The sequence below is a fragment of the Lycorma delicatula genome, chromosome 4 (assembly GCF_047948215.1).
Source record: "Lycorma delicatula isolate Av1 chromosome 4, ASM4794821v1, whole genome shotgun sequence".
NCBI lineage: Eukaryota > Metazoa > Arthropoda > Insecta > Hemiptera > Fulgoridae > Lycorma > Lycorma delicatula.
This window is the reverse complement of record NC_134458.1, coordinates 50546665-50561815: the sequence shown is the minus strand read 5'-3', so window position 1 is coordinate 50561815 and position 15151 is coordinate 50546665. Positions and strand designations below refer to the sequence as shown.

Genomic DNA, 15151 nt, shown 5'->3' with positions numbered 1-15151 from the left:
TTAGTTTAAATTATTGACATGTCAAATTTCCCTGATAATTCATTCAGAATCAGATAATAGAATAATTATTATTTAGTTAGCTTATGTAAAAAAAACCATCAAAACAGGTTAATTATAATAATTAAGTAAATCATACTATTAATATTTTGTAAATAACCTTTTCATCGGTTATTTATCAGAATAAATATGTTTTAACATGTTATAATTCAACATTTAGGAATAATATTATCAATAAAATAAAAGATAATGTAAAATGAATCGGAAACATTTAAAAATAATAATAAAATATGAATGGATATGAAGTGCAGATTTATAAAAAGAAGGGAAACATAAATTAGCTAACACGTATGGAATAAGACGGTAGGAACCAGATCCTTAATATGACTTTAATAATAAACTAAAACTATTTTTTTTAAACAGTTAAAAAACAAGTCTATAAAGCTCAAGAAGATATTTATAGTACATATACAAACACAGAAGTTCAGTAAAAATTGTGGCCAAAATTTACAAAATTATTTTATACTGTTTACTCATTTAATAATTTTAAATAATTACATTATTAACATCAATTATTCATCAAAGCACGATACCAAATGCATACCAAGATAAAATGGGATTCTTACAATATATAGCACAACCTGTATGCCAGAAAAGGCAATCTATACTTTTCCTACAAACTAGCACTCCAGTTGTACCGATAGCTAAAAATGCTCGTAGCACTCCAGCTGTACCGACAGCTAAAAATGCTCGTATAAAATTTATTAAAATATGGCACAATCCATCCAAAGTATGGAAATCGTAATTTCATTTCATCAACAGTTAAAAAATTCTCCTGTTTGTTTAACATAATACCCGTTATCAGTTCTAATAGGAAAAGACATGTACTCTTTACACTACTGAAAACAAATTCAAGTGTAAAAGGGTATTACAATACAAAGGTAAACACAAATACCTAGATCAGGAGAAAAAATTATTTACAGTTTAATTGTTAAAAGCATCAAAATTAGCTTTATATTAAACGATTTAATATTCAGATTTATTCATATTCATTCGGATTTTTAATAACAGCATATCACATGTTAAAGTGAAACCCCCTTACAGATACTTCTTAAACATTAATTGAAGTTTTAATATATTAGCTAAATTACAATAATTATATTAACTTATGACATAACATGTTGGATCCTTGAAAGGAATTGAATCCAGAACCTTCTGAACAAGAAGTGTGTTAATAGAAATCAGACGAATATAGAAATCATCAATCAGTAACTGAACCGCAGTTGATAGTTAGTATTTTATTCCTACTCTTAATTCAGTCAAATTTTTTTGTATACACTAACATCCTATATGTCAAAAAAAGAAACCTTAATGTAGTGTAGCGAAGATAAAAAATCTTGATACTTATAACACTTGACAAAGTGGTTAGATCTCCAGCTTAATCCTGGAACCAGGAATCGTAAGTTTTGTGGTACTGATATTCTTTGTTCAAATATCATCAATAAACAGGGTTTATGATAATGTGTTGTAATATTATAATTTTAATCATATTTCTGTCAAGATCATGCTACTTCTTCCTTTTATATAGTCCACACAGTAGTACAATATTTTTTATCGATTTCCTCCCCTTCTGCATCTTACAAGAATTACATATTTTGAGAGGAGTCACTCAGATATCTTAGTTTGTTTATTCTATAGTTGTAAAGTTTGTTTTAAAAATGACTGATCACATTTTTTATATGAAATTAATTTTTTTAAAGTTTCTACATATTTGGGAATTATATATACATAACCGATAATTCATATGTTATAATGAACTTTGATTATGCAATATTCTAACAAATATTTCATATGATATGTAGCTTCAAGAAAATCAAGGTATACATAATAATATAATTATTGTGTCCCCCATAAGTTTTTTAAAATTATTTTATAACATTTAAATAAAAATATAAATTTTTATGAATATTTTAAAACGGGGTGACAAAATTGTAGAAAAGTTCAAAAAATGCTACAATGATTTGAAAAAATACAGTACTCAGTTAAGAGAGATAAATTTCAATTAAATGTCTTAATAGCAAAAATAATAAAAAATTATAAACAAACAGACATCTTTGTAAATAAATAAATATAACAATTCTCAATCATGGTCCACTTCTGAAACTAATTACATAATGCACTTTGCAAACAAAGATGATTTTAATATAACATTCAAGTTAAATTGCTGTACTAAAAAAATAAAACAAAACTCTGAAAATCATGTCATAAATATTTCATGAAGTCATAGAATACACATGCCGCATTAAACATTTCAAAATAAGTACCGCTTTAATTATCTGTCATAAGCAAACACTGTCATAAATTAATGAATTAGTAAGTAGTAATAGGGAAGGAGGTTTCACTGTACTCTGATAAACTCAACCAATAAAAATTATAAAATATCAATAATCTGCAATAAATAAGAAGTCTATGTAAATAAAGTAAAATCAGTCTATAAAAAATAATGTTACAAACCAAAAAACAAAAATGAAGAACAGTCTATTGAGATGATCGAATGATAATAACTGGTGTATAATGAATGAATGTATTAGCATAAATAATTGAAAACGGTTATAATACAAAGTAAACAGTTAACAGTAAGATTTAAAATTAAACAGTGAGTAGCAATACAACTAATAATTACATTAACAGACAGAATAACAAAGATGATGATTGTAAAGTATTTATATATTTGCACAAAATATAAATGAAAAAAGAAGACATTACAACAGATAAAAATATTAAAAGAACAAATTGAAATTAAATAAATAGCAGCTATATAATCAAAATGTCATGGAAATAAACCATCAGTTCCTTTTAATAAATATACTGTGAGATATGAAGTGTACACAAAAAAAAAAAAAATTACTTTAACATATTTTTTTATAATGCATAATTATCATTTTTTTCTTATTAAGTTATCCATTAGTAGCTCTGAGGAATAATTTTGCAATTTACATAATAATTTCAAGAATACTAGTGAGTTTCTTAAAGTACAGTGTCCTGCTTATTTAATATAATGAGAAAAATTTATGAATTTTGTAATACAACTCAGAATCTAAAACAAATGAGTTTATCATGTTTTAAAAACTTACCTAAATTTGTAACAAATATTATCTAAATTTTATTCTACACATATAACAAATTAATTTTGATTTACAAAATTATTAATAATAAAACAGTAATAATAAATACAGTAAAATGGCAATTATACGTTGTCCACTTACACAGGGTTTGGACTAACTACAACAAAAACAATCAGAAGTGATAGATCAGTGATCTACTACTTTAGCTACAGAGTTCTAAAATAATATGAAAAAAATTATTAAGTGTTTATAACTTCAAGATCAAATAACAAAAGCACTGTAAGTCACATTAGGTACTACTGTTCCAAATAACTGAAGAAATATTAAAGTAAAGAACCTCACATTTACTCTTTTATAATAAAGAGCTAAAATGCTGATCACTCTGTAGTTATAGTCTTAGATGATGATTGGCATTAACACTAAAATTTTAGGAAAGGTGCAAATAAATTAGGTTACAATTATATAAGAGATGATTTAATTAAACATATACAGAAACTGATAACAGATTGAAATGCTTCTTTGGACAAAGAGGTTACCGTGGAAACTCCGTAAATAATTTGTCATATTCTGTAATAATCATGTAACAATATACTAAAATATTCTGAAAATGCAAGCTCAAAACAGATAATAATAAAGTAATAACTACATGAAAGAGAGATGTATCATTTTCACATGTTGTGACTGCAAGTGCAATGAGACAACTTACCGATTAAAAGTTGTTGAAAAAAAATGTTGTGAAAACTTTTGCCATTGTTGTAAATTTTTCTTTTTATAAATATTCCTGAAATATAGAGTAATGACAAATTTTTTCTTTTGTTAACTCAAAATATACTTTAGACAGCTGAAGAATCTCAGTGACAGTGAAAGCAGAAAAAGAATTTTGTGCAAGATAGCAGACCTATCATTCAAATGTCTGACTAATAGACTATCTTTTTCTGTTTAACCTCCGGAACCACTGTAAGGCATTACTTCAGAGGATGATATCTATGATGTGTAGAATTTTACACTGAAGTGAATGTGAATGAAGTTTCAGGTTGACCACTCCACAGAAGTGTGGTTAATTGAAATCCAACCACCAAAGAACACTGATATGCATGATCTAGTATTCAAATCCATATAAAAGTAACTGCCTTTACTAGGACTTGAACCTTAGAACTCTCGACTTCAAATTCAACTGATTTGCTATGACGAGTTAATCACTAGACCAGCCCTGTGGGCTAAATTCAAATGTCTACAAGCATATGTAAAATTAATGGTTGAGTGAAAGTACAGGATGTTTTTGATATGTGATATTTTAAATGATCGTGAAATTATAAAATCAGTATAACAGGAAGATGCATGTTAACATTCAGAAAGACAACAAGAATAGCGAAATTTCAACCAGAATAAAAGTTATAAAGGATTGGATAAAAGTAGGAGGTATAAAAAAAACCTCTAAACTTTATCACATTAGACAAATAAATAAAGTATACAAAAAACTAACAAATGCAATTTTTAATAAATAAAATTTAATAAGTATTTTATGAAATAGTTAAATTAACTGATTTTTGTTTATGTTTAAAAATTACATTATGAATAGTATATCATAAAACCCTAATTAGTGGAACAAAACAGTAAGTCTCGGTTAATCAATGTAAGCAAAATAAATTTTTATCTCAATTCTTATTTAATTTTTGTAATAAAATAATTTATTTTCAGAGTGAAGTAATGAGTTTACAAAAACACATTAAATTAGTACTCATTATTAAAAAGGAAAATTTATTAAAACTTTCCAGACCCTTGATGTGAACTGACCACTATATGAAATTTGCAGCAATTTAAACTCAAATTTTTTTCTAGTGAAAGAAATATTATTACTTTAATTAATATATTTAAAATATAAATTACATTATTTGTAACCGACTGTACCCAATTACCATGGACAACTGACATTCTACTGTATTTCCTGTTAAATATTAAAAATAAAACAAAAGAAATGTAACAAACTACAATACACAACAACAATAATAAGGCATCACTATATATATAACTATAAAAGTTACTTAACTATAAAAAATTGGTTAATTTTCAAATCTTGAAAAAAATAATATAACCAATTAGTCAAACACATAATATTTTTCTTTTTAGATAAAATTAATATTTTTGAATGATTAAAATCATATTAAAAAAAAAACTAATAAAAATAATTAACTATTAATATTTAATACATTAAATTATATACATTTATGTATGAATATGTATACGTAAATTATAGATATATATACAATTAAATGAGCAGCAAATAATACTGCTGCATTAAATATACGTATTATATTTTAATATAACTTCTTTTTATATATTATAAAGTATAACAATTAACATGAATAATCAAGTGATGAAAACAGTCTTCTTAAATTACTTAAAGCTACAGGCTTTGGTTAATCCTATTATACAAATTCAAAAGTAAAAGACAAATGGTTAACAACATATTATTAATTATTACATAGGAACCCCATATGAAGCGAGAGCATACTGAAGCTATATTAATTAGTGCATAAAAACAACACTACAAAAAAATAACATTTGCCAATAATCGGCGGCACATGAATTTGATGAAAATGCATAGTATATATATATATATATATTTATATAAAAAAGTCAATCATCACTGGTATTGTATAACGTATATGTATATGCATAAATAAGGCTATATGACAGGGCTTCCAAAAGAAAAACTAACTGGAACACAACAGGCACCTCCAGCGAAATATATAATTGAACTCTATATATATATATATATATATATATATATATATATATATGTATATATATTGTATATATATATATATATATATGTATATATATTGTATATATATATATATATATATATTTATAATAAATATTTGTAAATATAAATATATTCTGAATAATCACACTTTTGCTTTGAGTTTTGGTAAGCACGTAAGTTTTGTTCATGGCAGCAACAATAATGCCACCTGAAAAAAAGAAAATATATGTATACAAAAAGAGAACTATTTTATAAATTATAAGATAATGTTAATAACTGATGAAATAGTAATATATTCGTGTGATGCATGTTAAATTTAATTCTCTATTGAATGAGGACACATTATTGACAGTTAAGTAAAACTCTGACTTTTTTTTAGTTGTAATCAATAATTCCAAACATGTTCAAACTATCATATAAATATATAAAAAAGTAATATCATAAAAGTTTTAGAAGAGGTTTTTTTTTCATAAAATACAGAAAGATTTAATGCTATAAATTCAAATGTAAAATAAAACTTGCTTATATATTAGGACCCTTCAGATGATAAACTGTGCATTCTTATAACGTGATGGATCAAGAACAACTGTGGGAGTAGCCCTAGAAAACTAAAAAGTCTGAAAGGAATGAAGAAAGGAATTCTTCATCAATAATTCTGATACCCACAGTAATGCTAATTAATCAGTTACTGTAGAACGTCAAAATTGAACAAGGCTGAAAGCAGATTCATCGAAGGTTGTTGGCACTTATTAGTAGCTAAATCCACGACAAGCAACTCCACTTAAAAAGAAATTAAAATAGAAATAATAAATGGAAAAAGAAATATTAGAAAATATTAAAAGTACTTGTTCAGTTATCATAAATAAGAACAAACACTTCCAATAATACAAAATTGGAAGAAAATTTATAGAATAACGAATTAAACAATTTTACTACAATAGGCCAATTCTATGTCAATAAAATGATGACTAAGAGTAAATGACACACTATTTTACAATGAAAAGCTTAACAAAATAAATCCAAGAATATAGACTGACACACGTTTGGTGAGCATTATATAAAACTCTGAATATGAGAAGTACAGGAATCAATTGCTTTAAACATTACAACTAAAGTTAAAATTAGTATGTCTTTCTGTACTTAAAACATTCTGATTATACCTTGTACAAATACCACCAAATAGCATTTACTAGATTGAAACCCAAAATTGTGATAACAATAAAGAATTCTTTAATAACTCTGGTGAATTTTAATACATTTAGAAGTACAAAATAACAGTTGCAATAAATATATTTATTTCCTTTTTTATCTCTAAGTTAATTTTTTTTCTGTAAGTGAATTCAAGCAGAAAAGCATCTAAATCATTGGTAGGAGTTCCAATATTAGAGATGTTGGAAAATCCTAATCAGAGGACCTGATCTTGTATACCCTGGTTCCTTGCTGACTTTAAAAGAAGATAATCGGCAAAACCACTAATCTATAAAACTGGCTAAAGTATTTCTAAAAATATTTTGATGCACATGGGGGAGTTATCTGAAGAATTCATCTGATAATTGAATAATCCATCAAAAGACACCATTAAGAATCATTATGAGGTGAGAATATCTTGATGCAAGAGTTATCAATTTCTGGAAATTTGTTTTCAAGGCAAGAAGATTCACTGAACTGATAAAAGTGGCTATGAAGCTTATCAGACATGAAGTTGTAACAAGATGGAATACGTTGAAATACAATTTTTAAGCCCTAAAGCCCAGCAGAAGAAAAATGTAATAATTTAATACAAGTTTTACACGAAATTACATATAAGAGATGCTGATGTTAATCATACATTTAGTGTATGAATCAATAAATTTAAAAATATATTCTGCAATAAGATGTGGATCTATATAATTCAATACATTTTAAGCAATTATTTTAATATAACTAGACAATTTTAGGTATCAATTACTTGTAATTATGTAGGAAAATTAAAATAAATCTATTCAAAAAACTAATAATGAAACAACAATAAATATTGTTGGAAAGGGACCCAACGTAGAATACTTCAACAGACTCATGGGTACCAATCATCCATAAAATTTCTGTCAAAAACAATGTAATATGGATTTTTCAGCTTTTCATCTACATAAAAAAATTAACAGTTGAAGTCATATGCAGATCTAAAATTTAGTACCATAAGTTACATGTTTCTAACTAAAGAAATACACAGGCTACCTTCAATATTTATCCTTTAGTCAGTCACTGGTAACTGTGTTTAGGTATGGCTTCTTTTTATACCAAAATAATCTTGTATAAACTGTGCAACATAATGGTGTTATATTTATTTAAAGACAAAGGATATGGAGATCATTTAAAATCAGACATAACATTTTTCAGAAATGATTTTTTAATACATTAAAACAGAAAAATTCTGTTATTCTATAAAATGTAAGGAAGTGAGGGGTAATAAATATTCAAAATGTCTGGTGAAGAACTGTATCGGGGGGAGAGAAAACAAATTTTTTATAATAATAAGATTATTATTTGAACTATTCCACAATGAACCTCTCCATACAGCATTAAATACATGGATTCAGAGTATTTTGGTAAACTTCATCCTAAGAACAACCTAGACATTAGACATTAGGAATGTCTAAGGAAGTAGCACCTTGGAAACTGAAACTTGTGAATTACAGATAAATACAATCAGCTAAAGGGACATTTAATAAACTGGCTCTTGCAGATCACCAAAGTTAATAAAATCATCAGTGGGTGCACTTCCACAGTATGCTGATGGTATTTTTTTTTTGTGACCAATAACCATAATGGCCCATGCCACTAAAAAATTAAAAAAAAAACTATACAGAAGAGGACTGAAATTTCAATTGGACTATATGCCAAGTATTCACCTACTCAGATTTCAATGCATAAATTTTAAATCCCATTTCCCCCAAAAAAATAAAAAAGGTGTCAGCTATACACAGAAGAAAAATTTTAAAACATGACCAAATTACATACGAATATACTAAAATTATAAAGTAATAATAATCACCCAAATATTGATCAGAGAGGCATTCTGTTAAAAATTAAGTTTGTTAAAATTCAGTAGTACTGAAAAGTGATGGATTCTCAGAAATTAAAAAAGAAACCGTATAACATGTAATTTTTGTTTGTTATAAAACCATTTTAATGTTTTTAACCAAGCACAACAAAAATAAGAAAGCATCATTGACTGTATAATAAAAAATTTTATAAATAAAGTGGTTATAAAAAAAAAGCATGGCCATAACAATAATAAAAGCCCAGCTGCAAAGAATATTGTAATTTTCTTTATATAAAAAAGTATGGTTAAGAAAAGTTATATAGCGGGGCCACATATTAACAGCAAAGGTGATATTAGTACTTGAATGAAAATTAATAAACAAGCACATTATAATAAAAAAAAAACAATTTAAATGACCAACACACACACACACACACAAAAAAGATTAGATAATTTAATTTAATGTCAAACACATACCTGTCATAATTAAACTTCATCTGGGGCTAAATCAGGATTTGCAACTGAGGTGGGGGCTACAGATTTATCATTGACAGAAAGTTGATCATCCTTAACTGCATCTTCTACACTATGATCTTCATCAGCACTACTTGCTATTCGTGTCCTTTCAAACGCTTTACCAATTTCTTCTAATTGTCTAATTCTATTTTCATGTTTTACAATTACTGCTTTTAGTTTACGCATTTCTTCTTTAAACTCCTTCACTATATCTTCCTATAAAAGCAAAAATATGCTAATTATAATAAAGAAATATATATGATTATATATTTTTGCATCATTTAAAAGTCAAAATATTAACTAATTATTTAAAAAAAAAAAAGAAATCAATTACCACATGTTTTCTTATACACAAGCATGACGACCACAAATTGTGAAAGTTAATTCACACAATCACTATTAAGTTGTATCACAAAGAACAAAAACAGTTAACAAGAAAATCCTAGTAATTGTCCATGAAACAAATGAGTATCATATTCTTCAACTGGCACACACACCCCATACTTCACTTGGCTGTAGTCCCCCTCACACTTATACCATACACTCAGCTTGTAAATATCAATGAATGTAGGAATTAATAAAAAATGGAATAACTCATAGCGTGCCTAATAAACAAGAAAAAAAATGACCTGACAGAGAAATCTAGTGATCTTATAAAGAGCACTTGATGACTGCTGTATGAAAAATAAAATATTGAATATGCACACTGGCTAGTTGATATTTCTTTGTCTTTGCTTTTAAAATCAGCCATAATTTGTAATGCAAATTCCAGTAGAAAAATCATAAATAATTTTTATATTTTAGTTAGGCATTTTTTATTTTTTTTTATGTTAGAGTTCATATAAATGTTTTCATTATTTCTTTTTAATTTTAAATTATTAGAATGAAAACCTATTGTAGCACTTACAACATACAAGGGCTGTCCAGAAATTAGCTTATGAATTGAAATAAAAAAAAAGAAATTTTATTATATACATTTAAAAAGGACAATCTTAAACTATTTTTCTACAAAGTCGCCATTTAAACTGAGGCACTTATCATGATGATGCACAACCTTTTCAATTCCTTCTCTGTAAAAATCTGCCACCTTAAGATTTTTGGTATCCATCTTACACAAAACTTGTGTTATCCAAACTTCCCTGATTCAATTTCATGCAGTAAACTTCGTGAAATTTGGGAAAATGAAGTGACAGTTCCATAATTGTAATGTGACTTTTTTTATGAAAATTTTATTGTCGATTTTCATTGGCAGTTCATCAGTCACAAGGCTAGACCGACCACTGCGGTCCACATCATGAACATTTGTCCATTTTTAAACTGAATACACTACTGTCTCACTCCACCTTCACTCATTATTCCATCTCCGTACACCTCACAAAGTTGCTGATGAATTTCAAGTGGTTTGAGGTTTTTGCCAGTAAAAACCTAATGACTGAATGCACCTCACAACTTGCAGGATTTTCTATTCAAGCGCACATTTCAATAATTCACAATGAACAAAGTAGAAAAATCACAGTCCACAAGCTACAATAGCTTGGTGCATACTGAGTATAGAAACGTTTAGATGCCAAGATGGCAGCTCTACCCCCACCCATCTCTACACTAGTCACAAACATAAGTTACTTTCTGGACTGTCCTCGTATTATGACTAGTCAGGTAAATGAATGTTTAAACTACTGTTGGTGTGAATGTGAGGTTAGGCTACAGCATAATATTGCACTATAATAGATAAGAAATAATTTAAAATGACTGATCTTATTTTTACAACTTTAAAATTTTTGAATTGTATTCTTTTAAATAAATCCTGAATGGCAGACATTTGTAAAATTAAGGAAACATGGAATTTAACCATCTTTTGAAAGATGATACAGACCAGGGTGACTGCTCTTCCTTTTCTAATGATTCTTCCAGTTTTGACAAAACTAGTCAGACTAAAAAGGAAAAGAAGGATGATTCTGATACATGTCAAGTAAGTAATGGATTAAAAATTGAAATAAAAGTGTATGAATGTAGAGAATGCTAATGTGATTAACTGGAATAAAAGTTACTTTAGAAAGGTCTCATGCCAGAATGTATACTTATGTATCAAAAACCTGAGTTTCAATTGGGTATTTTATGTAGATGAATTATTTGAATTTTCAGAAAGTTTTATACATATATCAACTGAGTAGAGTTCTACTTTCAAGTATTAAAACATTCCACTGCAAAGTAACTTAACTGTTTTTTCTTCTATACTCATTTATAGTGGATTTATTCAGGCTTACGTAGAATTTTCATAACTAGACATTAGCCTACTAAATTACATCAGAAGCACGTACAATGATGCCTGAACACACAATAACCACCTAACAAGTGAAAATAAGCTGGACCATATTGGTCCAGCTAAATGTGGTCTAAGATTAACTATTCTGATTTCCTGAGGCAGTCCCACGGTAGTGTGATTATTTCTTTCCTCTACATTCCCCTTTACTCATCCTTGATCACCTCTTCCCTGAATAAGTTGTGCAGGGTTTTCACCAGCTGCTGCACTGGCCCCATTTGTGATATGACACTGGCAATGTGTGGTAGCCAGTGGATCAACCACTTTATCAATGGGATTTTATCTCTATTCAAAGGCTTGTAAGGGAGACTGTTTCCTACCCAAGAGTTGCACAAGAAGTCTAATTAGTATTTTAGATGACTTCTGGAAAAAGCCAACAGACAGTTATTCTACTTTGATTGTAGCTCTCCTACTCTTACAATCAAAGTTTGTGCAAAGTTTGAAAGTTGACGTACTTCTACTTATCCTGCTATAGCCAAATTTTATTTAATCTAAAAGCTATCCGCTTTTTAATTAGCTGCTTCAAATATAATAATAAATATCAGTAAATTAATACAGACTGAATGAATATGGTCCATCACACAAAGATGTAATCTGATAATTAAATCACAGTAAATATATTTATTTACTACACTGTGATCTACAGAGAATATAATGTACTTTAATTAAATTATAAAAATATTAATAGATTAATTAATTAAACAGAGGAAATACACATTTATCAGTATATAATTAATTTACCAAGACTGCAGCATCAGCAGTATTTGTTGTCGTAACTCCTGCTTCTCCTCTAACTGGTTTCTTGTCAAGGACATTTGATTTACGGCTAACTCGAAGTTCAGATTTAGGAGCAGATTTTGGTGTGTAACCACCACGAAGCGAGATCAAAATTGGCTCAGCATCCTTTCCTTCCATCCACTCTTCGGCTGTTAATGCTGCAGTATCACCAACAGTATCCGGATAAAGATCTTCTTGAAACAACTCTGACTGAAAATAAAAAATTACTCACAATACCAAAAAAAAAGAATTATTATTACATATTAAAATGTTAATAAATTTAGGACGGTTCCTTAACATTCTGAAATGTATCAGCAGATTAACCATTTTCAAGATTATAAAAAAAATGAACAGTCTCAAGCCAATCTTTGTAGATCAACAATTTTTTGCAAATGTTTTATCACCTCATCAAAAAGTTTATTTAAATTATTTTGTTTTATTTTTGGAATCAAGTAGAACACTCTAACATTATGTAGAAAAAAGCAAATTTAAAAAATAAAAACTTGTAATTTAAAGAAGCATATTCATGTTTTCCTCCTTTAAAAAAAAACTTGAGAACAAGTAAGTAATAATGTATTGTTTTGGTGTCTTGAGTAACTATTTGGAATTCCTACACTCTATATACTGAATGGATAAAGAATAAATCAATTTTTTCTATACTTCATTTAGAATATTTTATAAAAATATTTTAATAACTTTCACTCCTATTTAATATGCCCATTTTAATAAAATATTTGTTTACTATAGTCAAATGATGTTAGGAATAAAAGTTATACAATATCTTTATCATCATATCATTTTACGAATGTGTAATTTAAAATTACACAATTCAGAACACATTTTACCACCAGATTTATCAAATTATTATCAGTCCATGGAGGTCATTAAAGTAATAAACCTAACACATATAAAAAAATAAATACGTATTGTTTACTGCATAATTTCTTATGCAGTAACTACAGTACAGTATAGTGAAGTACAAGGTGACCAACTTAAAATCAAACTGTTACTGACTAAACACAGTTGCAAGATGTAACATTTTATGAATGAAATGAAAAAATTAAAGTATAAATTGAAAAAGCTCAGTATTTACATAAGCAAAAGTTTACATGCTTACCACATTAAAAAAAAATACGTTTAAAGTGAGCATTCTGCTCAGCAATGCATTTTTGTGCTTGAGTGGTCATACTGCAAAACACTGTTATCAATGCTGTCAATTTTTGCTGAATGACTCGTGTGTAGTAGCAGTATTAATGGTAAAAATCATGTAATTCCAGTTCAAGCCGGCTCAATTTTGTTTTAGTTGCTCACCCAGCATAATGAAATAATTTTTACTTTCCTTGCATCATAGCTCTAGAGCTACGTTGCAAGAAGGAAAATATGGTAATCAGTGAAGAATGGGGTATGGGTTTTTTTTTGTATTTCTTGAAATTTCATGACCCAGGAACCTAAAAATGGTGAGAGGGGGGTAATATTTGTTTATATGTATGTACAAGTGTTAGTGTATTTGAAGTATAACAACTTTTGACTGGATAAACTGATCTGTACCCACCGGGTTGGTCTAGTGGTGAACGCATCTTCCCAAATCAGCTGATTTGGAAGTCGAGAGTTCCAGCGTTCAAGTCCTAGTAAAGCCAGTTATTTTTACACGGATTTGAATACTAGATTGTGGATACCAGTGTTCTTTGGTGGTTGGTGGTTTGATGAAATTTTGAACAGAAACTCATGTGTATGGGGCAATTTGTAGGTAAAATGTTAGGATCAATATCTCCACGGGGTGGTGGGGTTTCTTGAGGGTCAATTTTCTGAAAATTTTGCAAACATAATCCCACTTTATATTAAGCTTAGTATATGCACGCATGCTTATCTTATTTTTTTTTTTAATTTGCCCCAAAATTCCCCCTTCCCCAAAAACAGAAAAACTATCTTTCTATTTATTGCATATTTTCAACCAAATTTTTTTATTGTCTTCAAGGTATAACAGTAGTGTAAGCACCCCAAAAAAATACTTTGGCAATATTGGTGTTGGGGGAACTGATCAAAATTTAAAAATTTCAATTTTTTTTAATTTTTCACCATGTTTTTGGGTTTATTTAAACATAAAATGATAATGTTACAATAAAGCTTCACCATAAGTTACCCCCTTCCCCAAAAAATAAATCTCAGGTAACTTTTCATGTAATTATTTTTCCACTATATAAGAATAAATACCCAATGTTAGGAAAGTATTACAACTTTGTCAGATCTTATTTTTAAATATGCTCTTCTTTACATGAAAATGTTTTTGCACCTCAAAGAGACGTTAGCGAATGGCTTACAAGATCATGCAAGTATTTTTAATTGTATTAGGCCATACAAAATTAGACTACAGGCTATTTACAAAAATATATCACTTATATGTTCTTTTTATCAAGGTTGAATAAATATAAGATATGTAACTGATAAAATTAGAATTTATTGAACAATTACCCATAATAATCAGTGTATAAGTTTAAATATGCTTTGTAGGTGTCTTGAAAAGTAAAGGGAGGACTGATAAGTTGAATTGAAATTATAGCAAGAATTTTTCTCAAAACTTTACTTATTGCTTAATTCAGGATTATAGCAGAAGCAATAACTTAAACCTA

General features: G+C 27.8%; 1 protein-coding gene across 8 annotated transcripts in view; it reads right to left on the bottom strand.

Moving 5' to 3' along the window:
- coro (protein coronin) overlaps positions 1–15151 on the bottom strand; it is a 95318-nt gene that overhangs the window by 30881 nt on the left and 49286 nt on the right. For 7 of the 8 annotated variants that reach the window (XR_012756096.1, XR_012756097.1, XM_075362938.1 and 4 more), the window contains exons 8-9: positions 12489–12734; positions 9389–9643 (exon numbers count right to left, since the gene is read on the bottom strand). Coding sequence is in view for 6 of the 8 variants with exons in the window: in XM_075362938.1 (XP_075219053.1) it covers positions 9398–9643; positions 12489–12734 (492 nt within the window). In the remaining 2 variants the exon portion in view is untranslated. Of the gene's footprint in view, positions 1–5998; positions 6098–9388; positions 9644–12488; positions 12735–15151 lie in introns of those variants that run through there. The other variant, XM_075362935.1, reaches the window with a different exon arrangement.